At 37.9% G+C, this 24,756-nt stretch overlaps 1 protein-coding gene across 2 annotated transcripts; it reads left to right on the top strand.

Moving 5' to 3' along the window:
• The first annotated feature begins 281 nt into the window (after positions 1-281).
• Positions 282-21,671, top strand: snx30 (sorting nexin family member 30). 2 transcript variants are annotated; one of them, XR_015500384.2, is made up of 9 exons: positions 282-526; positions 5,162-5,350; positions 7,940-8,050; positions 8,256-8,414; positions 8,845-9,034; positions 11,429-11,628; positions 13,800-13,886; positions 14,843-15,577; positions 16,302-19,340. XR_015500384.2 is itself a non-coding variant. In NM_001017798.1 (9 exon segments), coding segments are annotated over 9 exon segments (1,293 nt in total). In that variant the 5' UTR covers positions 286-394; the 3' UTR covers positions 21,053-21,671.
• The last annotated feature ends 3,085 nt before the right edge of the window (positions 21,672-24,756 follow it).

The raw sequence follows: 24,756 nt of genomic DNA, 5'->3' as shown, positions 1-24,756 counted from the left end.
CATTCACGCACGTACACTACAGACAATTTAACTTACCAAACACGTGGAGAACATACAAACTCCACACAGAAATACCAACTGAACCAGCCGAGGCTCGAACCAGTGACCTTCTAGCTGTGAAGTGACCGCAGCACCACCCACTGTGCCACCGCTTCGCCTATTGTTAATAATAAAAAGTCAAATAAACCATCAGAATATTTGAAGACTTTTAAGCGAAAAAGTTGGGCTTTTAATTTGAAAACAGGTGCTTTTTTTCCGGAAGTGTTCCGCGTCAGCTGACCGGTTGTGTTCCGGTTCTGCGCGGTGTCCGTCAGCTGACAGATGTTTGGCTCCTCGGTTCGGTTCGTGCGGCAGTGAAATAAAAACAGCTGCGCGATCAGAGCAGTGCAGCGCCATGAGCAACGGCGGTACCCCGCGATCACTGCCCTCCTCCGGGCAGAAGTCCATCCAGGAGATCTGCCACCCTCTGTCCGCCGAGGAGAGCGCACGGAGCCGCAGCCCAGATGTGCTGAACCCCGGAGAGAAGGTGAGCAGCGCGGCGCGGTCTCCCAAACACCCTCGCGGCTCTGTGTGAGACTCCGGGCAACTCGAGTGGGTTTGGACAAGCTGCTCCGTTAAACAGCAACAGTATAGATGTGCGGTGGCGACAGCGGGTCATGTGTCCGTTAAGTTAACTGTATTGTGTCGAGAAAAGTAACTGTAGGCGTGTTGATACAGTCACTAAGAGAAAACAGCGGAGTTTCATTCATTTGCACCATATGGATATTATGCGTGTCGTCAATTATAACATACTAATGTCTGTAGAGGTAACGGTGGTTTTATATTCGGATATTCAGACATTCCCTTAATAATATAATTTCAGAAAAGTGTATTTTGCAAATTATAAATAGGGAAATTATATTAGCAGCATTTCCCAGAGATGGGTTGCGGCTGCAAGGGTATCCGCTGCGTAAAAACTTGCTGGATAAGTTGGCGGTTCATTCCGCTGTGGCGTCCCCGGATTAATAAAGAGACCAAGCCGACAAGAAAATGAATGAATATTAGCAGCAAAGTACAACATTGTTCACAGTGAATTAGATAGTGTTAATGTTGTTTAGAAGTCAAACTTGCATGCTAATTCCGATCGAATATTCAAAGTAACATGCCAAACAATATAGAAACTTCTAAATTAACGAATGTGCGAATATAAAACAAACTTTACCTCTACTTGTTTGTTTCTTACCCTAAATAACGGTGTTTTCATCAAACTTTACAATTACCAATTTTGACCAGATTCATCATAATTGTAACACCATTAATTTCATTTGAGATTATTTTGAGTTTTTGTCAAACAATTTGACATTTCTTGTAATTCATACACAACATTTCACAATTTGATTGAGGTAAAGTTGGTTTTATATTCGCACATTCGTTCATTTTGTTGTCTCTATATTGTCTACCACGCTAATTTCAATATTCAATCAGAATTAGCATGCGAGGATGACTTCAAAACAACATCAACACTATCTGATTGACTGTAAACATGGCTGTACTTTGCTAGTCATTGGCTGCTAATATGATTTCCCAATTTAGAATTTGCAAAGAATACTTTTCTAATATTATATTATTAAGCAGAATGTCTAAATATCCCAATATGAAGCCAACTTTAACTCTTCTTCACAACTGACTGATTTCGGAAAAAATCAATAGTTTGATATATGATTTCTAAACTATGACATGATATGATTGAGGTAAAGTTGGTTTCATATTCGCACATTCGTTCATTTAGAAGTCTCTATATTGTCTTCCACGCTAATTTGAATATTCAATCAGAATTAGCATGCGAGGATGACTTCAAAACAACATCAACACTATCTGATAGACTGTAAGCAATGCCGTACTTTGCTAGTCATTGGCTGCTAATTATGCAAATTTTTACGGACCTTGCCTTTTTCCCTCCTCCGACACTCCCCCCTAAACAGAGCTGGACACGCCCACTTTTTTCCAAAGTAGAGGTGTGAAAACACCCTGCTGAAACAAGGGGGTTTCATGGCCCGTTACGATCTGCAGAAACTTGCAGTTCACACAGATAAAAAAAAATGTATTTGATATCTATTATCTATCAGTTATTAATTGTTATTGCTCATATTTCATATGTTTATTTATCAACTGCATATAATACTGAGAGAACACTGGCAGGCTGTATATCATGTGTGAATTCTTGCTGTACAATAGAGCTGGGTTGAGCTTGGTACAGAATCCCTGATGCTGTTCAAGTCAATAGTTTATTGTGCTTCACATAACACAGAAGAGCCGTTCTTGAGCTACTGCTCGTTATAGCACTGATTTATTTGTTTGTTTGTTGTTGTCAGCTGCACTGTGGCTTATTTATTGGATATTATAACAGAATATAGTTTTGTTGTCTAATTCAAAAGATGAGTGTATTTTAGATTTTTTTTCTTCTGTTTTGCTTTATTATGGACTCGGGCCATTTTGGTGTCTGCATCAAGTTCAATTTCATAAAGCGAAGTACTTGTCTATTTTATTGTTTCAAATAATTTATGTGAAATAAGAAATGTTTCAAAGTTGTCATTGTTTAGGGTAACGGTCCGGACTTTGATTTTGCCATCTCCAGACAAAGCAAGAGTTTTTATTAGAAAGGAGGAAATCTACTGCAAGCTCAGATGATTTCTTCACTCAAAGGATGACGAAAGTCTTCTTCAGCAGAAAAAGCAGTTCTTAAGGAGAAATCTTGAGAGGATAATAAATGAGCTGTAAGTTTCCCACTGACGTATGCAACACAGGCTCGTTGGAAATGCGTGAATAAGCCTACATTTTTGTGAACCTGCAAAAAAAAAAAAGCACTTCAACTCTCGTTTCGCTGCAGTTTCTAGGTAAAATAATGCCAGCAACTTTAGTTTCTTTTAACACTAATGATATTTTACTAATGATGACAGTGTTAACAACTATTTTCAATGAGAACTTTGCTCAAAAAGTCGCTAAATGAAGCTGGATTACGTCACTTTGCATATTACTGACGTCATCATGTCCAGCAGTTTCTGTTTGTTTAACAGCCTATGGTTTAAAAAGGGGTATTCATATTTGCACTGCGGTTTACATATGCATGTCAATTTAGGGTGCTTTCACACCTGTGAATCGATTCAGTTGTTCTGAAACAGAGATTACAATTGTTACATTGTTGCTCTTTGCTCTTGGAGCGGTTCGCTTTCACACTGCAAAGTTTCTAATCGGACCAAAAGAGCTAAAACAAGTCACGTGCGAGTAAACTCTCCTCACATTGGTCAGAGTGTCAGGGTTTATTTTGCAGCGTCCCGCTCAGCTGTCAGGAGAGGTGTTGGTTTGGTGGTGATTGACAGGGTGCGCGCGCGCGACGTGCCTGAGGAGAGACGCGGTGGGGAGGGGTGTGAAGGGTGTGCGACGTAGCCTATTTGAGGACCGGGAGGGAGACGCGAGATTACCGGCAGATCATCACTCGTTTGCGGGCATCCAGAGACTCGCGAAACTTCCCGCCCTACTCATAATTCTCTCTTTATATAGCCGTATGCCTATTACATATCCATAAAACACTGTGATATAACCGCGCTCGGATCGGATCGCTTTCTCACTGTAATCGATCCGCTCCAGGGTTCGTTTCAATCGAGCCGAGACCACCTCATTCAAGCGACCTCGGAGCGATTACTTTGGCGCGGAACAGAGCGCGATTGCCCTGTTCACATATGCCAAACGAACCGCGCTAACTGGGCAAACGAGATACGTTCCGAAACAAAAGTGTAGGTGTGAAAGCACCCTTAATTTATTGTTGTTTGAATACAGTGTATCAGAATAGATGTGTAGTAAACTTGCAGTAATCTCTCAGACATAATAAACTCACAGAAGTTCAGAAACTGTCACTAAAATCACTGTAAATATGTACAAGAAAAGAATCAACGTCAAATTAAATTGTTAAATTTTATAGAAAGGAGAAGCAGATCGGCTAGACTGTACGAGGGAAATACCTTGCGCTCGCAGTGCTAAATCATAGAAAAGAAATAAAGGTAAATTCAACTCAGAGTTTATTACTGTGGTAACTTACTCTGTGAAACTTACCAGGGGTGCGTTTCCCAAAACCATCGTTAGCCAACTACGGTTGCAAGTTCAGTCGTTACAAACATAGTTTGTTGATTTGCCGTTTCCCAAATCCGCCGCTTCAACAAACATTCGCAAACCGCATCGCAAACTTGAGCACTCGCAACTACACCTCTGGAGCTGTAGATTGAAACATAGTTCCTGGCTGTGTTCTATTTCCACTTATCCCCCCTATGCCCTATACATTTAGAACCTTCTGTTGTGGATTTCTCCAGTGTGGCTCACGGCACCAAACTGTTGTGGAATTCTAAGACGAGCCCAAAAAACCAGGGAGAGCTTTCGGTATCTTCAAAGCAGAATCCTTTTAATAAGAAGAACTCAGCGTGGCTGTGGCGTCATCGAAAGAAACTCTCAATTGGTACAACAGACACTCAGTTTTCAAGTGTTTGATATGGGTTGCAACTGAAATCTGCAGGAAGGTGGCTCTCCAGGAACAGGGTTGGCCACCCCTGGCCTAAATCCTCCAGATTACCAGCAGGGCTAATGGTTGAAATAGGCAGGACAAGAGACCTGCTGCACCGAGTTTGCATTCAGACTCGGGGATTGAGGGAGAAGTCCTCATTTATAGTGTTTATATGAACACGATTATCTTTATAATGATATAAATTGTGGTTGTGTGTATGAAATTACGAATAACAAATGTAGCAGGGCATTAAATTACTGTTTATTTCTTTGCATTTGAACTTTGTACACTATAAAATCATGCGTCTTCTCACTGTTTGTGTCTCATTCTGTGAGCCGACTGACAACAGTTGTTCTCTTCCCTGCTCTGCTGGCTACGCCCACTCCTGCCTCTGATTGCGGAGCTCCACGCCCATTATGATGCATTTTAAAAAAAATTCTGAGGTAGACTTGAACCGAAAGTGGGGGGTGTCATGACCCTTTAAAATTCTGTTGCTAATTACTCGCCCTCATGTCGATCTAAACCCCTGAGACCTTCATTCACTATCAGAACACAAATGAAGCTATTTTATGCAAAACAATAGCAGTGTTTTGTTTGATTAAATGAGTCTCTTTTTTTTTTCGCCACTCCCAGGACCTGAGTCTGCCCAATGGGACTCCAGTAGACACATCAAGCCCCGCCTCCTCTTCATCGCTACTAAACCGACTGCAGCTCGACGACGATTTGGACGCAGAAACGCGCGACCTGTTTGTGACTGTAGATGATCCTAAAAAGCACGTGTCTACAATGGAGACGTACATCACCTACAGAGTCTGCACAAAGGTCAGAGACTTATAACGCTTATAACCTGGCTGATTTGACCTGTCATGTTCGATTTATTTTCATGTTAATGTATAAAAATAATTTATTTTAGATGTATTATTGTACAATATGCAAATATTTCGATGATTTCTATAGAATAACATTTGTAAAGTAATATTTTCTAACTATTTTAGTGGATGTATTATATGTATACACTTTATTAGGTACACCTTAATAGTACCAGGTTGGACGGACCCTCTTTTGCTTTCAGAACTGCCTTAATCCTTTGTTCTAGTCCGTCAGTGTTCTCAATTTTAGTAGCTCGCATTTTATTCTCAGTAACAGCAACAGCGTTCTAACGGAGAAAACAGTAATTATTTTTGATTACTCGTTACTGAAAAAGTAACACCGTTAGTAACGTCGTGTATTTATAGCGCCATTATTCCCATTACTGATTGTCAGTAACAGTCGCAGCGTTTTAACGGAGAAAACAGTAGTTAATTTGATTACTCGTTATTGAAAAAAGTAACGCTGTTAATTTTTAGCGCTGTTATTCCCATCACTAATTGTCAGGAACGATAGCGGCATTCTAACGTTGAAAATAGTTGTTAATTTGATTACTCGTTACTGAAAAAAGTAACTCTGCCGCTATTAACTCGGTTTATTAATAGCGTCGTTATTCCCATCACTGATTGTCAGTCACGGTAGTGGCGTTGTAACTGGGGAAACGGTAATTAATTTGATTACTCGTTACTGAAAAAAGTAACGCTGTTAGTTACGATGTTTATTTATAGCGCCATTTTTCTCATCACTGATTGTCAGTTACTGTAGCGGCGCTTTAACAGGAGAAACAGTAATTTATTTGATTACTCGTTACTAAAAATAATATTGCCCGTAGTAATGCCGTTGATTTATAGCGTCGTTATTCCCATCACTGATTGTCAGGGACGATAACGGCATTCTAACATAGAAAACCGTAGTTAATTTGATTACTCATTATTAAAAAAAGTTATGCCGCTAGTATTGCCGTTTATTTATAGCATCATTATTGTCATCACTAATTGTCAGTTACGGTAGTGGCGTTGTAAACGGGGAAACACTAATTAATGTGATTATTTGTTACTGAAAAAAGTATGCCGTTAGTTACGCTGTTTATTTACAGCGTCATTATTCTCATCACTGATTGTCAGTTACGGTAATGGCGTTGTAACCGGGGAAACAGTAATTAATGTGATTATTTGTTACTGAAAAAAGTAACGCCGTTAGTTACGCTGTTTATTTATAGCGTCATTATTCCCATCACTCATTGTCAGTAACTGTAGCACCGTTGTAACGGGGAAACGGTAACTAATTTGATTGCTCATTACTGAAAAAAAGTATTGCCGTTAGTAACTCTGTTTATTTATTGCGCCGTTATTCCCACCACTGATTGTCAGTAACGATAGTGGCGTTGTAACCGGGGAAACAGTGATTCATTTGATTACTTGTTACTGAAAAAAGTATCGCTGTTAACAACGTTATTTATTTATTGCCCCGTTATTCCCATCACTGATTGTCAGTAACTGTAGTAGCGTTGTAACGGGAAAACAGTAATTCATTTGATTACTCGTTACTAAAAAATGTATTGCTGTTAGTAACGCCGTTTATTTATAGTGCGGTTATTCCCATCGCTAAATGTCTGTAATTGTAGCAGTGTATTAACGGGGGAAACAGTAGTTACTTTGATTACTCTTTACTGAAAAAAGTATCGCAATTAGTAACGCCATTTATTTATAATGCCGTTATTCCCATCACTGAAAATAAGAAATGTAGAAAATGTAGTAGTCCTTTTTATTTATTGACAATAAGAAAGCGTTTTAAATAGATGTTTTTTGTGTGTGTGTGTGTGTGTGTGTGTGTGTGTGTGTGTGTGTGTGTGTGTGTGTGTGTGTGTGTGTGTGTGTGTGTGTGTGTGTGTGTGTGTTTGTTTGTGTGTGTTTGTGTGTGTGTATGTGTGTGTGTATATACATATATATATATATATATATATATATATATATATACATATATATATATATATATATATATATATATATATATACATATATATATATATATATATATATATATATATACATATATATATATATATATATATATATATATATATATATATATATACATATATATATATATATATATACATATATACATATATACATATATATATACACATATATATATATATATATATATATATATATATATATATATATATATATATATGTGTATATATAAATATATATATGTGTATATATGTACATTTATATATATATGTACATTTATATATGTACATATAAATGTGTATGTATCTTTACATTTAATTTAAATGCAAAAGTTTTTAGCAATATCACTCTAGTTTTCAGTGTCATTGTCTATGATCTTTTGCTGCTCAAATCACATTTCTTATTAACAATATTAGAAACTTTTTTGCTAAATCTAAAGCATTTATTTGAAATCTTCTTTAGCGTTATGAATGTTTCACTGTCACTTCATCGTAATTTAAGTCATCCTTGCTGACCAATTATATGTTATTTACTCATTATTGTTTTTCTTCTGTATGACCTACAGACCACCAGAACAGAATTTGACCTGCCGGAGTACTCGGTAAGGCGACGCTACCAGGACTTTGATTGGCTGAGGATAAAATTAGAGGACAGTCAACCAACACACCTTATTCCAGTAGGTAGAGGAAGACCCTCCACAGCACAGCTCTCGAAACCACAGCTCTAATCACAGATGTTACTCCTATAAACACATCGCATTACACCTACTGTAATACACAAAAGAATGCTCATTTGACCCCTTTAATAATGTAAAATCTGCTATTTCATGGCCGCTCGGTTGACATTGTTTACATTTATTTGTTTTTTCCGAAATAATTCAGCCTTTACCTGAGAAGTTTGTAATGAAGGGAGTGGTGGACCGGTTTTCAGAGGAGTTTGTGGAGACGAGGAGAAAAGCGCTAGACAAGTTCCTCAAACGTGTAGCAGATCATCCGGTGCTCTCCTTCAACGAACACTTCAACGCTTTTCTCTCAGCAAAGGTGAGTGCCTCAAATTAGCATGCAATTTCAATTCTCTTTATTTCGTAAATGTAATAATTTACAAAATAATAAATTACTATTACAAAGCATTTTCAGCCAAGTGCATTTAGAATTTTTGGTTTGAGTCCAGAATTTTTATTTCAGTGTATCCCTGCTAATATTTACTTATCCATGACAGGAAATAGAGCAGTTTATTACAGTTTCTAACAGCAAAAGGAAAACTCTTTCAATTATTTCAATAGGTTTCTGATTAGATCCAGATGTTTCAGAGAGTTACTCAACACTGTTTAGCAATATGATTTTGAAATGTGTCGTTGGTATGTATTTCTGGGCAGAAAGTGTGTTTCGGGAAATTGGGATTTCATTGAGTTTGGCAGTGTTTTCCTGGCCGTGAGACGGGACTGATGTACTGCATGTTTTGACTCCTCAGGACCTGAATAAGCGTCAGGGTCTTGCTCTGCTGACTAAAATGGGGGAATCTGTGAAGTACGTGACGGGTGGTTATAAACTGAGAGGACGGCCGGTGGAGTTTGCTGCTATGGGGGAATATCTGGACATGTTCACACAGAAACTGGGCACCATTGACAGGATAGCACAAAGAATCATTAAAGAACAGACAGGTAAACACTGTCACTGTTATTATGTGTATCTGTATGGGTCAAACACACACACATATATATATATATATATATATATATATATATATATATATATATATATATATATATATATATATATATATATATATATATATATATATATATATATATATATATATATATATATGTATATATATATATATATGTATATGAAAACAATGAAAAGTTTAATATAGTTGTAATTTTTCCTCTACCGTGTCCCATTGTTTTATAAGCAAAGATTTATTATTATTATTATATATATAAAAAAATCATAAAAGACACAAAGCGAAATATGATTCAATGTAGTGTGTGTGTGTGTGTGTGTGTGTGTGTGTGTGTGTATATTAGGGCTGTCAAATGATTAATGATTTTTGTAATTAATCACGGTTAATCACGAAACGTAATTAATCATGGTTAATCATATAATCAATATATCAAATAATCTAGCCAGGCATGTTTAGATCAGTGATTAATGTATTCTTTTTAATAAATTGTAATTAATTAAACAAAATAATTCTATACTAATAAGTATTTATGTTCTACAATAATAACTATAAATGCATAATTTATATATAAATACTTAAAAATAGTTGTGTGTTTGGCTATATATGTTTTGTGAAACACTGTTTTATATATTTTTGAATAATGTATTTTAGCTTTCATTTATTTATTTATTTATTGTTATTTTTCTTCAGGATTTCACACCAGTTTTTTAATACACACACACACACACACACACACACACACACACACACACACACACACACACACACACACACACATATATATATATATATATATATATATATATATATATATATATACATAATGATGATATATACCCATTTCTAATAAATGATTTATTTTATCTTTGCCATGATGATGATTTTGAATATTGAACTATTGAAAAAATATATAGCTTAAAGGGGCTAATAATTTTGACCTTAAAATGGTTTTAAAAATATAAAAAACTGCTTTTATTCCAGCCAAAATAAAACAAATAAGACTTCTCAAGAAGAAAAAATAATTATGAGATATACTGTAAAAAATTCCTTGCTCTGTTAATCATCATTTGGGAAATATTTAAAAAAGAAAACAAAATTAAAAGGGGGGCTAATAATTCTGACTTTAACTGTATGTATGTATGTATGTATGTATGTATGTATGTATGTATGTATGTATGTATGTATGTATGTATGTATGCATATATATATATATATATATATATATATATATATATATATATATATATATATATATATATATATATATATATATATATATATTAGTGCTGTCAAATGATTAAAAAAATGTATGTGATTAATCACACTTTTTTGTAATTAATCGTGGTTTATCACGAAATGTAATTTATCATGGTTAATCGTGATTAATTACGAAATGCCGTATTTATTACAAAAGAAAAAAACACAGGCATGTAAGTGGCATTAAATTTCAAAACAATACATGCCAATAACAAACAAAAATGCTTTCCATGTTGGATTCTAAGAGCAATACAAACACACACACACACACACACACACACAGACAACACGTTATGTGTAATAACATGAAATGGCACCGGGGGAAAAGAATTGAACACATGAAGAAATGGAGGTTTTGAAAGGCAGTGAAAGCCCAGACAGCAGCTGAAATCTCTCAGTAGTTCTCCAGCAATCCTCTGCCCTTCTTTATTGTAAATTAATATTTGCTGCTTCAGTCCAACATTTACAGTAGCAGGAAGATGAAGATGAAGCCAGGGGGGACATTTTAGCATGATAATGGTCCAAAACACAGCTAAGGCAACTCTCAAATGCTTTCAGAGAAAGTAAATGAAGATGTAAAATGGCCCAGCCAATCATCTGTCTTGAATCTAATAGAAAATACAAGATAAAGATCAGATTTGACAGACGAGACCCACAGAACAATCTAGACTCTCTGTTGAAGTCTCTGTTGAAAAAAATCACACCTGTGCAATGCATGTGAATTCATTCTCCATATGAGAAGCATCTTTAAGCTGTCATCACTAAAAAAAATCTTTTATATAAAGTATTAAATATTTTTCAGTAGTTCAGAACTTGCTCTTTGTGTCATTTCATTATTGCACATGATAATAATAATAAAAAAGAAATATTTATGTCTGTATTGTTTGGGGTTTTACCAAAATCTGGTTTAATTCCATGTTAACAGCTCCTTTAGAAATATTATTCTCAGGAAAAAAACATGACAGTGCTTATTTTCCCCACTGTATGTGTTTGCTTAGCGTGCAGCCTTTAGAAGACAGAAGTTTACGGTGAAAATAAACAGCAAGTGGGTGAAAAAAACCCAGCACTGCTCACTGATGAAAATGCTGATCTTTCTTTGGTCGTCTCTCAGAGTTCCTGATGGAGTTGAGAGAGTACGGGCCGGTCTACTCATCCTGGTCTTCTTTCGAGGAGGATCTCCATGAGCCTTTGGAAGGGGTTTCAGGCTGTGTGTCCAACTGCTCCAGCGCTCTGGAGGAGCTCACAGAGGACATGAGTGAAGACTTTCTCCCCGTTCTCAGAGAATACGTCCTCTATATCGAATCCATGAAGGTCAGTGGATCGCAGCTTCGTTCTGTGCTCATTTCATTTCTTCTCAACCATCCGCACACATTTAGAATTTGCCATAACACTGCTCTTTGCCTCAAGCGACAGCATCCTGGATTTTGGCTTTCACTTGAAATGTGGCTCTGTACTCTCAAAACAAATTGAGCTCAATTTTCTGTATGAAGGACAAAAGGAAGGGTTTTGGAGACGGTGTGTAAATGCGTTTGACAAAATATGAGGTTGAATGAATTTTTTCTAACAATGTGAACATTTCGAATTCACTGTGCAATGACCTTACATTGCGTTAAAATTGTCGTATCTCTCATCGCTAATCTTATTTCATGCAATCCAAAGATTCATTGGGGCTCCTGATTTGGGGTTTAAGTCAGCTGGTGGTGAATTCATATGTAAAAATAAATATTTTTCTACAATTTGAGCCTAATGAATATTGGCATTGTCGTCCTAGGATATGACCATGGTATGCGTCTTCTGACAAGCATGTTCATTTAATCATTTTACGATAATATAGACTGTAATGAGTGCTGAAAAATTCAGCTTTGTCATTGTAAAAATAATTTACAATTGAAAATAAATTAAAGTAGAAACATGTCAATTTAATTGTAATATTCCAAATTATATTATTTCAGTTTTTACCGTATTTTTGATTAAATAAATGCGGCTATGAACCGATTCATAAATGAGACTTTATGGTGTGTACATCAAATTAGGCCCAACACCCTTTTAAAAGCAAAAGTACTCATAATTGTACTACATTTTGACCTAAAAATACTACTGCATCTTTTTCTGAGGCAACATTCAAATGCAGCTCAGCAGAGGAAATCACTTCCTGTCTGTCTTAGCTTGACACATTGACACAATCAGCAAATAGTGAGACAAGTGCTGAAATAGGGCTTTATATTTCCTTCCTCCTTTTAGAAAACTTCTCTAAAAATGTTCACAGGATTGAGATCAAATGCTCTTAAAAATAACTACATATATACGGTTGATGTCAGAATTATTAGCACCTCTGTTTATTTTTTCCCCCAATTTTTGTTTAACAGAAAGCGGATTTTTTTAAACACATTTCTAAACATTAATGATTTTAATAACTCATTTCTAATAACTGATTTCTTTTATCTTTGCCATGATGACAGTAAATAATATTTGACTAGATATTTTTCAAGACACTTCTATACAGCTTAAAGTGACATTTAAAGGCTCAACTAGGTTGATTAGGTTAACTAGGCAGGTTAGGGTAATTAGGCAAGTTATTATAGAATGATGGTTTGTTCTGTAGACTATCGAAAAAAATCTAGCTTAAAGGGGCTAATAATTCTGACTTTAAAATGGTTCTTTAACAAATTAAAAACTGCTTTTATGCTAGCCGAATTAAAAAAAATAAGACTTTCTCCAGAAGAAAAAATATTATCAGACATACTGTGAAAAATTTCATTTGGGAAATATAAAAAAGAAAAGAAAAAAAATCAAAGGGGGGCTAATAATTTTGACTTAAACTGTATATATATTCATAAGTGGCAGAAGGTAAATTTTTTTTGATGAATCATCTGTTGAACTGCATCCCAATCATCACAAATACTGCAGAAGACCTATTGGAACCATCATGGAGCCAAGATTCTCAGCTAAGTACATTCAGTATGGTAGTGTGTGAGAGATCTTAGGGAATGATAACATCAACAGCCCGAAGTATCAAGACATTAGTGCAGCCCATTACATTACAAACCACAGGAGAGGGCAGATTCTTCAGCATGATAGCGCTCCTGCTCATGCTTCAGCCTCCACATCAAAGTTCCTTGAAGCAAAGAAGGTCAAGGTGCTCCAGGATTGGCCAGCCCAGTCACCAGACATAAACATTATTGAGCATGTCTGGGGTAGGATTAAGGAGGCATTGATGATGAATCCAAAGAACCTTCATAAACTCTTGGAGTCCTGCGAGAATGCTTTCTTTGCAATTCTAGATGACTTATTAGTAAGTTATTTTGGTCATTGCAGAGACCATTTGTTGTTCCTAAAACTTGGATGGGCGACAAAACTTTTGTCAAGTAGTGCATAAGTAAAAGTAATCATAATTATTACCATTTATTGACCACAAGAATTATCACAAAAATTGTCTGCCTTTCACAAATGTTTGTATTCACAAACCTCTTTTTGTTCTACAGAATGTGCTTAAAAAGAGAGACCAAGTCCAGGCTGAATACGAAACAAAACTGGAGGCTGTTGTTTTCAGAGAGGAAAAAAAGACGCCGGTGAGATTGCTAACTCTTATTGTGCTTTTCCTGATATTACCTTTCATTTGTGTGGAAAAATTTCCAATCTGACCAATCCGAGTAGTGTAGACTCTTTAAAAAATCTGAGCTGCGCTAGAAATTGCATAGTTCCATACTATATAGTATGCTAAAAACAGTATGCGAGCCGAGTAGTATATCTGATTTTATAGAATTTGAAAAACAAAATATGAGATGTAGCCGGATGACCTACTACTTCCGGCCCGATTCTGAAGTATGCTTCGGATGGACGCTATGCTATCCCATGTTCCTTGGAGCCACCCCTGTTCCTTGGAGATCTACCTTCCTGCAGATTTCAGTTGCAACCCTGATCAAACACACCTGTATGTAATTATTAAGTTCTGCTTCAGGTCCTATTTATTTGGGTCTGGTGTGTTTGATCAGGGTTGGAGCTAAACTCTGCAGGAACAAAGCTCCCCAGGAATACGGTTGGTGACCCCACGTTTAGAAAATGCAGATCCTTGTTGGTGCCAATCACCAACCCTGTTCCTGGAGAGCTACCTTCCTGCAGAATTCAGTCACAACCCTGATCAAACACACCTGAACCAATTAATAGTACCTAAAGCAGCGCTTGATAATTACAAACAGGTGTGTTTGGTCAGGGTTGCAAATGAAATGTGCTTGAAGGTAGCTCTTCAGGAACAGGGTTGGTGACCCCTGACCTAGTGGTTAGTGCGTCGACATATAGCACCCAGGTGCTTGCGGCGACCCGAGTTTGATTCCTGGCTCGAGGCTCTTTGCCGATCTTACTCCTCTCTCTGCTACCCATATTAAAGGTGAAAACCACCAAAAAAGTTATAAAAAAAAGAAAAAAGGAAAATGCAGATGAACAAACATTTTAGATAAGAGCTGACGCTAGAGTGAATAAGAAAATGAACGTGTTTTTTTGACCTTCTCTGCACATCTCCGTCCTGCAGATGCCCACTGATGTGGAGAAGTGCCAAGATCGAGTAGAGTGCTTTAATGCTGACCTGAAAGCCGATTGGGACCGCTGGCAGAACAACAAGCGACAGGATTTTCGACAGCTGCTGACGGGGATGGCTGACAAAAACATCCAGTACTACGAGAAGGTGAGAAGCTTGATCGCTCTTTGCTTGGAATGATGTGCTGAAAAGGGAAATTTCCATAGGTGTGCAATATTGATTTTTTTGGATTTACGCTTCAGCAATATTTTGCTAAATATGTTTTTGTGCTGATACCTTGCTTAGTGTAGACCTGTCATTGGCAAATATGAAGGTAAGGGCACAGGAACTCAGAGATTTCCTATTATTTCTAATCCTATCTTATTTCTCTGTACTATAAAAGATATCTGCGTATGCTTGAAACCACTCAAACTGGGACGCTTGGTAAGCCATATGGTGAATTTAATTGCATTGGCATTGAATCAGATTGTCTGAGTGGGCCAATGAGATGGGCTGAGCAGCATGAGAGGGCTGGTGAGTGCAGTACAGTACATACCTTCACCCAGTGTCCCGTGGAGAGGCTGAAGGTACCTGTCCTCTGCAGGTAACCTTTTTGCCATCTGGTGACCATATGTTCTGGGATTGCGAGCTGAGATTGAGTGCATTTCTTGCTGGCAGCACCCAAGACTTTACACCCAGAGACAGAAGAAACTGCTCTTGAAAATTTGGGTACTATTAGCCTCAAGGCCAGTAGCTATTTTGGAATTGTGAAATTTTCCACAGCCCAACTAAGGCGATGGCCCAGTCCTGTCAATCTCTGGATGGCAATACTGTAAAGACACCTTATAGTTTGTTACCAGACTAAAGCCTGGTCTATACTTCTGCGTCAAGTGACCGGCGTAACTCACGGCGCAGGCAACGCGCGTGGCTGTGCATTTATACTTCTGCGCGCTGTCTCTGTTGGTCTGCATTAACACTTCCGAAACGCTAGTTGGCAGTGATGTGGTAATGTTCCTCTGTGTCGATTTTCTTCTCTGCTTTTTTGCTTTTTCTGAACACTTCCGGGATGTACAAGTGGCTCAAACTCGCTAATTTTGAGGCAGCAACCAGCGGACGTGCAGCAACTTTAACTATGAGGTAAACACAAAACAAAACTTTCCATCAGGAGCTCCTTAACGGGACTCCACACTTGTAAACAATCGCTACATTGGGTTCGCGCCATTTGCGCGGCTCTCGGTCCCGCCCAGACTCGTCAGCGCTACCAAGCCGACCAATCACAGAGCTTGCGCTACGCATTGTTGTGACGTGTAGTTACATTTTTTGAGAGGTGCACGTCAGTGACGCCGACAGCCACGGCAAAGAGCTATGCGTCAGCGCCGTAGCATACGCCGGTGTTTGACGCAGAAGTATAAATCAGGCTAGAGACAGAGGAAACTGCTCTTGAAAATTTGGGTACTATTAGCCTCAAGGCCAGTAGCTATTTTGGAATTGTGAAATTTTCCACAGCCCAACTAAGGGGATGGCCCAGTCCTGTCAATCTCTGGATGGCAATACCGTAAAGACACCTTATAGTTTGTTACCAGACTAAAGCATGGTTTATACTTCTGCGTCAAGTGACGGGCGTAACTCACGGCGCATGCAACGCGCGTAGCTGTGCATTTATACTTCTGCGCGCTGTCTCTGTTGGTCTACACTTCCGAAACGCTAGTTGGCAGTGAGGTGTAAATGTTCCTCTGTGTCGAGTTTCTTCGGTGCTATTTTGCTCTCCCTGAACACTTCCGGGATGTACAAGTGGCTCAAGCTCGCTCATTTTGAGGCAGGAACCGGCGGACGTGCAACAACTTTAACTATGAGGTAAACACAGAACAAAACTTTCCATCCGGAGCTCCTTCACGGGACTCCACTCTTGTAAACAATCGCTCGCGCCATTCGCGTGGCTCTCTGTCCCGCCCAGACTCGTCAGCGCTACCAAGCCGACCAATCACAGAGCTTGCGCTACGCGTCGTTGCGACGTGTAGTTACATTTTTTGAGAGGTGCACGTCAGTGACGACGACAGCCACGGCGAAGGGCTATGTGTCAGCGCCGTAGCATACGCCGGCGTTGGACGCAGAAGAATAAATCAGCCTTTAGCAGTATCCTAAAATAGGGCATCAAAGTCCTGCAGTGGGCTTGACACAGCCGCTGGGCCAATGTTGTTGACTTCTATGGTCGGTGTGGAGACTGCAGCTGGCTTAGCAGTTCTTTTCTGCTGGAGTAGATGGGCTATCATGCTGGACTGATCCTACACTGTTGGGAACTCCTAGGTAAAGTCCCTCGAAGTTATGGAGTCCCGGAAAAGTAAACTTTGACAGTGTCCCACGTAACCGCCAGGTTCATCCAGAGTTGGCAATCCTAAATCATTAGTGTAGAAATCTGTGTCCGCATGAGTGCATAATTGGTTGTTGTGCAAAGGTCACGCATGACCACTGGCACTGCCCTTGTGCTGCTTGACCAGGACCTGGGCTTGGCAGGCCAGGTAAGTGGCCATAGTGTGCATAGGAGGGGGCCTGACTTGAAGCACTGCAAGCCCTGGAATCTGGAGATTCTGAACACTTACACACTTTGAATGGAAATTTAGGAATGTCCTGTCCAGCGGAGGAGATTTGCCGTGGGTTAACCTCAGTGGCCTACTTTGCCTGGGGAATGCTGGTATAACCCCTCACTGCACCAACATTGAGGACCATCAGGGTGGAGCCTCATTCAGGCAGGGAAAGAAGCCCTCCATGACTGAGCTCCTCATGCAACCCTGGATTTAGCCTTATTTTTTGTCCAAAGTAACCCCTTGAGCTGATCCAGCTAATGGACAGGGAAACCATGGACAGAGGTATGTCTGAGGGTGAAAGCACCGGCTGTTGATAACAACCAAAGCAATCCATATATGCAAAATAAAACTAATCTAATTAGTTTACAAATAAAGTTATGCATAAGAATGACACTAAAAAAACGTATTGAACACATGAAGGAAGGGAGGTGTAGAAAGGCAGTGAAAGCCCAGACAGCAGCTGAAATCTCTCTGTAGTTCTTCGTTAACCCTCTGCCCTTCCTCATTGTAGATTAATATTCGCTGCTTCAGTCCAACATCAACATTAGCAGGAAGATGAAGATGAAGCTAGGGTGGACATTTCAGCAAGACAACGATCCAAAACACAGCCTAGGCAACTCTCAAATGGTTTCAGAGAAAGAAAATCAAGCTGTAGAATGGCCCACCCAATCACCTGACATGAATCCAATAGAAAATACAAAATAAAGATCCGATTTGCTAGATGAGACCCACAGAACCATCAAAATGTTTACACTCAGTTGAAGTCTGTGGAAAAAATACCTCACATCTGAGCAATCTATAAGCTGCCATCACTAAAAAAGGCTTTTATATAAAGTATTAAATGCATTTCAGTTGTTCAGTACTAGCTCATTGTGTCATTTCATTGTTATTACACCTAAAAAAGCAGATTTTTTTATTTGTTTATATTGTTTGGAATTTTACCAAAAAGTGGTTCAAGTCCATGTCAACAGCTCCTTTAAAAATATTATCATCAGGAAAACACATTATGTCTTCAATACTTATTTTCCCCACTGTACACTGTTTATAGAGTATCCAGAGCCGAAAATTGCTCAGCTGACGGAAGATCTTGAACAGAAATTGTCACACATTTCAGTTGTGCTCTTTGGCCAAACTCTAACAGAGCAGCGCTACATTTTAAGCAGAGCTGCTAAATTAAGAAGAGTCCAGGATTACAATAATACTGCTAGAACCAGCGGGCGAGGCAGTGGCGCAGTAGGTAGTGCTATCGCCTCACAGCAAGAAGGTCGCTGGGTCGCTGGTTCGGCTCAGTTGGCGTTTCTGGGTGGTGTTTGCATGTTCTCCCTGCCTTCGCGTGGGTTTCCTCCGGGTGCTCCGGTTTCCCCCACAGTCCAAAAACATGCGGTACAGGTGAATTGGATTGGCTAAATTGTCTGTAGTATATGAGTGTGTGTGTGAATGTGTGTGTGGATGTTTCCCAGAGATGGGTTGCGGCTGGAAGGGCATCTGCTGTGTAAAAACTTGCTGGATAAGTTGGCGGTTCATTCCGCTGTGGCGACCCCGATTAATAAAGGGACTAAGCCAACAAGAAAATGAATGAATGCATGCTAGAACCATCAGAGCAAAGCTATTCCTTATTTACTATTTGCAGAGCTTTTATCATTCCCCAATCCACCACTTTTTTTGTTCTGCTTATGAACACATGAAGAAGAAGTAGCGCTGTTTTATCATACTAAATACATTTGTAGTAGGGGTGCTCATTTTGGTTAAATTTGCTAACCGACAACTGCCGCTCGTTAATCGGTTGTTAACGGTTAACTGGTCAGAATACTATTAAATTATTATAAAAAATTTTAAACAAATTGACGTGTCTATTTTGTGTCTGCCTGACTTCCTAATCTGCAATTGTCTCTTTGAATATCACACTAACTGTACAAAAAAAAAAAAAAAAACTACTAACACTTCCCTTCTTAGACTTTACAGACCTGAAACTTGCCTTTAGTACTTATTTATTGTTGGTCTTAGTTGTGTAAATTGCTTCCTTGTCCTCATTTGTAAGTCGCTTTGGATAAAAGCGTCTGCTAAATGACTAAATGTAAAATGTAAAAATGTAAAATGACACATTAAATATTGCATTTCAAAATACTGATTATAAGTATGATAGTTTACTGATATTTTAACATGCTAGCATATTAATAACAGAACATAACAACAGATCATCTTCACGCACATGCAGTGTTTCCAACGGTATAGAAAAACAGAATAAAATAAATACAATGAATAAAATAAATAGGCCTGACCTAAATTATTTTCACTTAAATAATTCATTTAGAGAACAAAACGAAAACGCAGACTGATCCTTTTCAAGAATTTAAAATTTTTTCCATTCATGTTTTTTTTTTCTTCCATCAAATAAAAATAGCAGACTTCCACAAATCGCTCGCTCCATGGAAAATATGCATTTATTTAATGCCCCGCTGTTATTATTATATTACAAAACCTTTTTACATTTTTGAAAAAAATCATTATTTTAAAGATGTCTTGATATATGGTTTCCTCTCTTGCGCGGTTCAAGTGTGCGTGCTGCGTGATGAAAAGAAAACGACAACGCGCTCATATTTTGACTTTTTGTAAACAGTTTTGTTGTTAAATATGATATCGCATTAATTTGCATACAATTTATAAGCTGTAAAATGAAAGCTAAAGCCTATTTGTTGTGTTTATGACGCAGATTCAGGAGGCGATCAGCATCAGTGCTGGTTTGGCATCAGCTTGTCTGTATCAAACAGCAATATTCTTCTTCCATTTTGCTTCTTTGGCAAATATGTCTGTAGGCACGAGTGGTCATACAGTACCGTCCCGCGAGTTATCAAATATGTCTGATCACAGCAAACGTGATTTTCCTTTCCAAAAACGTGAGGCTCACCTCGCTCCTTTTGACAAGGAGAAAAGGCTATGAATCGACTGAATCAGCTGGGTATTGATTGTGCAAGAGTGTTGCTGAATGTGTTGTTACAATTGTAATATTTAATACTATTGTGATATTCAAGATTTGTAAATTCATACAGCTCTGGATAACTTGAAACAGCGAGCACTAGTACCAACTGCTGCTCTAGGATGAGCCGCGTGAAAAACAATTGCGGCTTTTAGTAAACCATTCAAAAGACGCCCCTCTAAAAATATATAAGATAATATTTTTAATCGTTTAACTGATATCATTAATCGGTTAAAAACGCACTTTCGTTTAACGGTTAATCGATTATTTTGAGCATCCCTAATTTGTAGAGTTCTGTTTCAATGCTGTTTTCTTTTTTAACTAACTAAACTAGAAATCGAGAGTGTGACGCAGTTATCATGGCCACACAGGACATAGTCCTTGTTAAAAATGCTTGTTTTTCTGAATTCGAACATCATTTGAAACTTTTTGAGTTCCCAAGTCAGCAAAATATAACACTGTTCTAGTACTTTTGTGAAAAATACACGTTTCCCACACTGCAAACATTGATTCCCAGGACTTGCACGTGTCTGGTGAAAATAATGTTATTTGAGCGGTAACTGGGATTAACCTTGACTTTCTGCGTCTGTCCCACAGTGCCTTGCAGCTTGGGAGTCTCTCATTCCACTATTACAAGACAAACAGGACGCTAAAGGTGAAACGAACTGAGCACGAACTTCACCCATTCTCAATCCGAGCTTCAGAGCTCGCGATCCTCAAACAGGCCGTCCAACATGATGGGACGCACAAGGACGGGACACTACTGGACTGGACAAACTACTAGAAATCCATTTTGTAAGGTGTCTCTATTTGTAAAAGCCCATGGTTCTCTCTCTTGTTTTCCCGCTCTTTTTTTGTGGAAGGAGAATTTGTAGTTTTCTCTTCTCAAACTTGGGAGTAAAACTGCAAAAACGTGACTCTGAAGCGGACAAGAGGATGACAGAGCGACGGAAAACCTTTGGTAACGTCAACACATCTGTAGTTTTTAGTGAAATGTTTGCAAGTAATCCTTTTGTAAATGCTTGTTTGTTGCTGCCCATCCGAGGCAACAGAGACATCAGTGATTCTTTTGTTTTGTTTGTTGTTGTTTTGTTTTTGTTCGCCGAAGGTTTGCCAACATTCCTCTTGCCAAAGACGTGGACCTGAAGTTTGATATCTTTTTTTTTTCTCCAGACGATTTCTTGGCACCAGGATCCCCCGTTATTATCAAAATGTGGCTGTTACATTGAAATGAAGGATGATTTTTTTCCCTCAGCCGTACTTTGACCTCATTAAATATTTATGATAACGTATGTGTCATAATGATTTGTACTTGTCTTGTAATGGGGCTTTGGATGTGGTTGGGGTGTCTAATGTGAGGTTTGAGACATTAATAATGTAATGGGGAGATAATAATGGAGAGCGCTTCATCTCTTTTCAGATTCAAGTGCGAAATCTAAAATACAAAGCTGTTAGTAAATGCATAATGGACTTTTTTTATTGGCAGCTGTTACTTTAAAGGAGAAAATGGTATAGTAATGCAATATCTTTCAAATGTTTTTATAGTTTAAGATTCGATTTCTATTTTAGAAAGGTATTTGCAAAGGTGAATGTTCCGCGTCATTACAGCAGTCTTCAGTGTCGCATGATTTTTCTACAGAAATCATTCTAAAGCTGACTTGCTGCTCGAGAAGCGTTCATTAATATTGTTGATTAAACGTTTTGTGCTGCTTTTTATTTTTGGTTTCTGCATTTATTTATTAGAGAAATCTTGTGTGGCATTATACACTACCTGACAAAAGTCTTGTCATCGATCCCAGTTGTACGAGCAACAAATAATAACTTGACTTCTAGTTGATCATTTGGAAAAGTGGTGGAAAATAGATTGAATCATCTGTTGAACTGCATCCCAATCATCACCAATACTGCAGAAGACCTACCGGAACCCGCATGGACCCAAGGCTCTCACAGAAATCAGTCAAGTTTGGTGAAGGAAAAATCATGGTTTGGTGTTACATTCAGCATGGTAGTGTGTGAGAGATCTGCAGAGTGGATGATCAACATCAACAGCCTGAGGTATCAAGACATTTGTGCTGCCCATTACATTACAAACCACAGGAGAGGGCAGATTTTCCAGCAGGATAGCGCTCCTTCTCATGCTTCAGCCTCCACATCAAAGCTCCTGAAAGCAAAGAAGGTCAAGGTGCTCCAGGATTGGCCAGCCCAGTCACCAGAGATGAACATTATTGAGCATGTCTGAGGTAAGATGGAGGAGGCATTGAAGATGAATCCAATGTATCTTGATGAACTCTGGGAGTCCTGCATGATTGCTTTCTTTGCCATTCCAGATGCCTTTATTAATAAGTGATTTGAGTCAGAGATGTATGGATGCAGTCCTCCAAGCTCATGATGGAGTCAGACACAATATTCCTTCTTTTTCCACTACACCTTGACTTTATATTCTATACTGGACATTATTTCTGTTAAGTGACAAGACTTTAGTCTAAGCAAAGTCAGACCTTACTGTCCTAATCAAATATTTAAAAATCAAGGCATGATCGTATTTTAATCTAGAGGCCTTTGCTCTTCATATAAGCTACTTCTGAAACCAAATGATCAACTAGAAGTCACGTTAATATTTGTTGTCTCTAAAACTTGGATAGGCGACAAGACTTTTGTCAGGTATTACTTACTATTTGTCAGGTAGTGTAAGTTATTAAATGTTTTTTTTTTGTTTGTTTTAATTTTGTATTATGACATTTCCATGACAGATCAAGATTCATAGAGCACAAATTATGCATACCAGTCATTTTAAATGTATGTATATGGTATAATACAGTATTTCCTCCTGAAAACAATGTAGCTCCAGAATTATATTTATCATTTTGCAAGTTTATTTATTCATACCCCTGGCAAATTCTGACTTGAAGTTTTTCTTCAAATTTAAATAAAAGCTCAGAATTGTTTTGCCTTTTAAAATAATCATAATTACGTGAAATGCATGAATAGTTTTTCTTTTATAAAGGTAGACGTTTTTCAAGTTCCAAATAGAAATATTGTAATTTAAGCTTGTTGTAAAGAAAATCACAACTGTAAAGAATAACACGCTTTATGTTGTGATAAAAAACTGTATTTTTTGTAACTGTATTTATAAATCTATAAATAAATATACAACAAATATACACTTTTATTTCATGAAAAAAAGCTTTAAATAAAATTTTTATTTTAAATTTGTAACGATTTTGCCATCAATATTCACAGAATAAGACAGAAATTATTGTTTTTTTTTTTCTCAGGGTGGCGCAGTGGGTATCACGTTCGCCTCACAGCAAGGTCGCTGGTTCGAGCCTCGGCTGGGTGCATTGGCATTTCTGTAGAGTTCATTTTCTCCCTGTGTTCACGTGGGTTACATCCAGGTGCTCTGGTTTCCCCCACAGTCCAAAGACATGCGCTATAGGTGTATTGCGTATGCTAAAATTGACTGTAGTGTGTGTGTGAATGAGAATGCATGGATGTTTCCCAGTGATGGGTTACAGCTAAAAGAGCATCCGCTGCGTAAAACATATGCTGGATAAGTTGGCGGTTCATTCCGCTGTGGCGACCCCAGATTAATAAAGGGACTAAGCCGAGAAGAAAATGAATGAATGTTATTCTTAATTTATTAACTAAATTGTAAATTTGAGAATTATACATTTTCAAATTTGGATTTTTTTATCCTCTTTGTTGTTAATGACTCACCACCAGCATGCAATTATTAATTAAAAATAAATCATTATTAATAAAAAAAGAACAGATTTCTGTACATGTTTTATACATACATAGATCTCAAAATTCTGCATATTTGTGATGTAGTTTTCTTTTGAGTTACTGCAAAACTTACCGTTTAAAAGTAAGTTTCAGAAGTGGAAGCATTTTGGGTGACAAAACAACCTTTCAATAAACATTGTGTTAATAGAACATTTTTTGTGTATGAAAAATGTAAAAATATTAATCTAAAGAACCATTTTCGCCCTTGGAACTGTTATGAGTGGAAAAAACGTTGTTGTTATTAACCAGTTTGTTGTTTATTAGCCAAAATGGGAAGCGATGTATAAATTCAGGGTTATTTTATTCCTCGGTTAGTCTGTTCCCAAGGTAAGAAGCTTTTAATTTACCACAATAACTGCAGAAAACAGGCTTTGCAGTCGTGAGTAATCAGCGCTCGCCCTCTAGTGTTTCAAAACTGCAATACAACTGATATTTTCTTTTCTGTGAAAAAGTATTTTCTTTTAATAAAACCTTTCTCCTTCTCCTCAGATAGCAGGTCCTCCACAGTGACTTATCTGCTGGATAGATTCTCTTCAGGTTTGACGCCATTTTGAATTTAACGCGGCTGAAAATGAGGTAGGCGATAC

This window comes from Danio rerio, chromosome 10 (genome assembly GCF_052040795.2).
Source record: "Danio rerio strain M-AB ecotype USA chromosome 10, GRCz13ab, whole genome shotgun sequence".
In the NCBI taxonomy this organism is placed as follows: domain Eukaryota; kingdom Metazoa; phylum Chordata; class Actinopteri; order Cypriniformes; family Danionidae; genus Danio; species Danio rerio.
The sequence above is the reverse complement of the archived record's forward strand: the minus strand, read 5'-3'. Positions and strand labels throughout refer to the sequence as shown.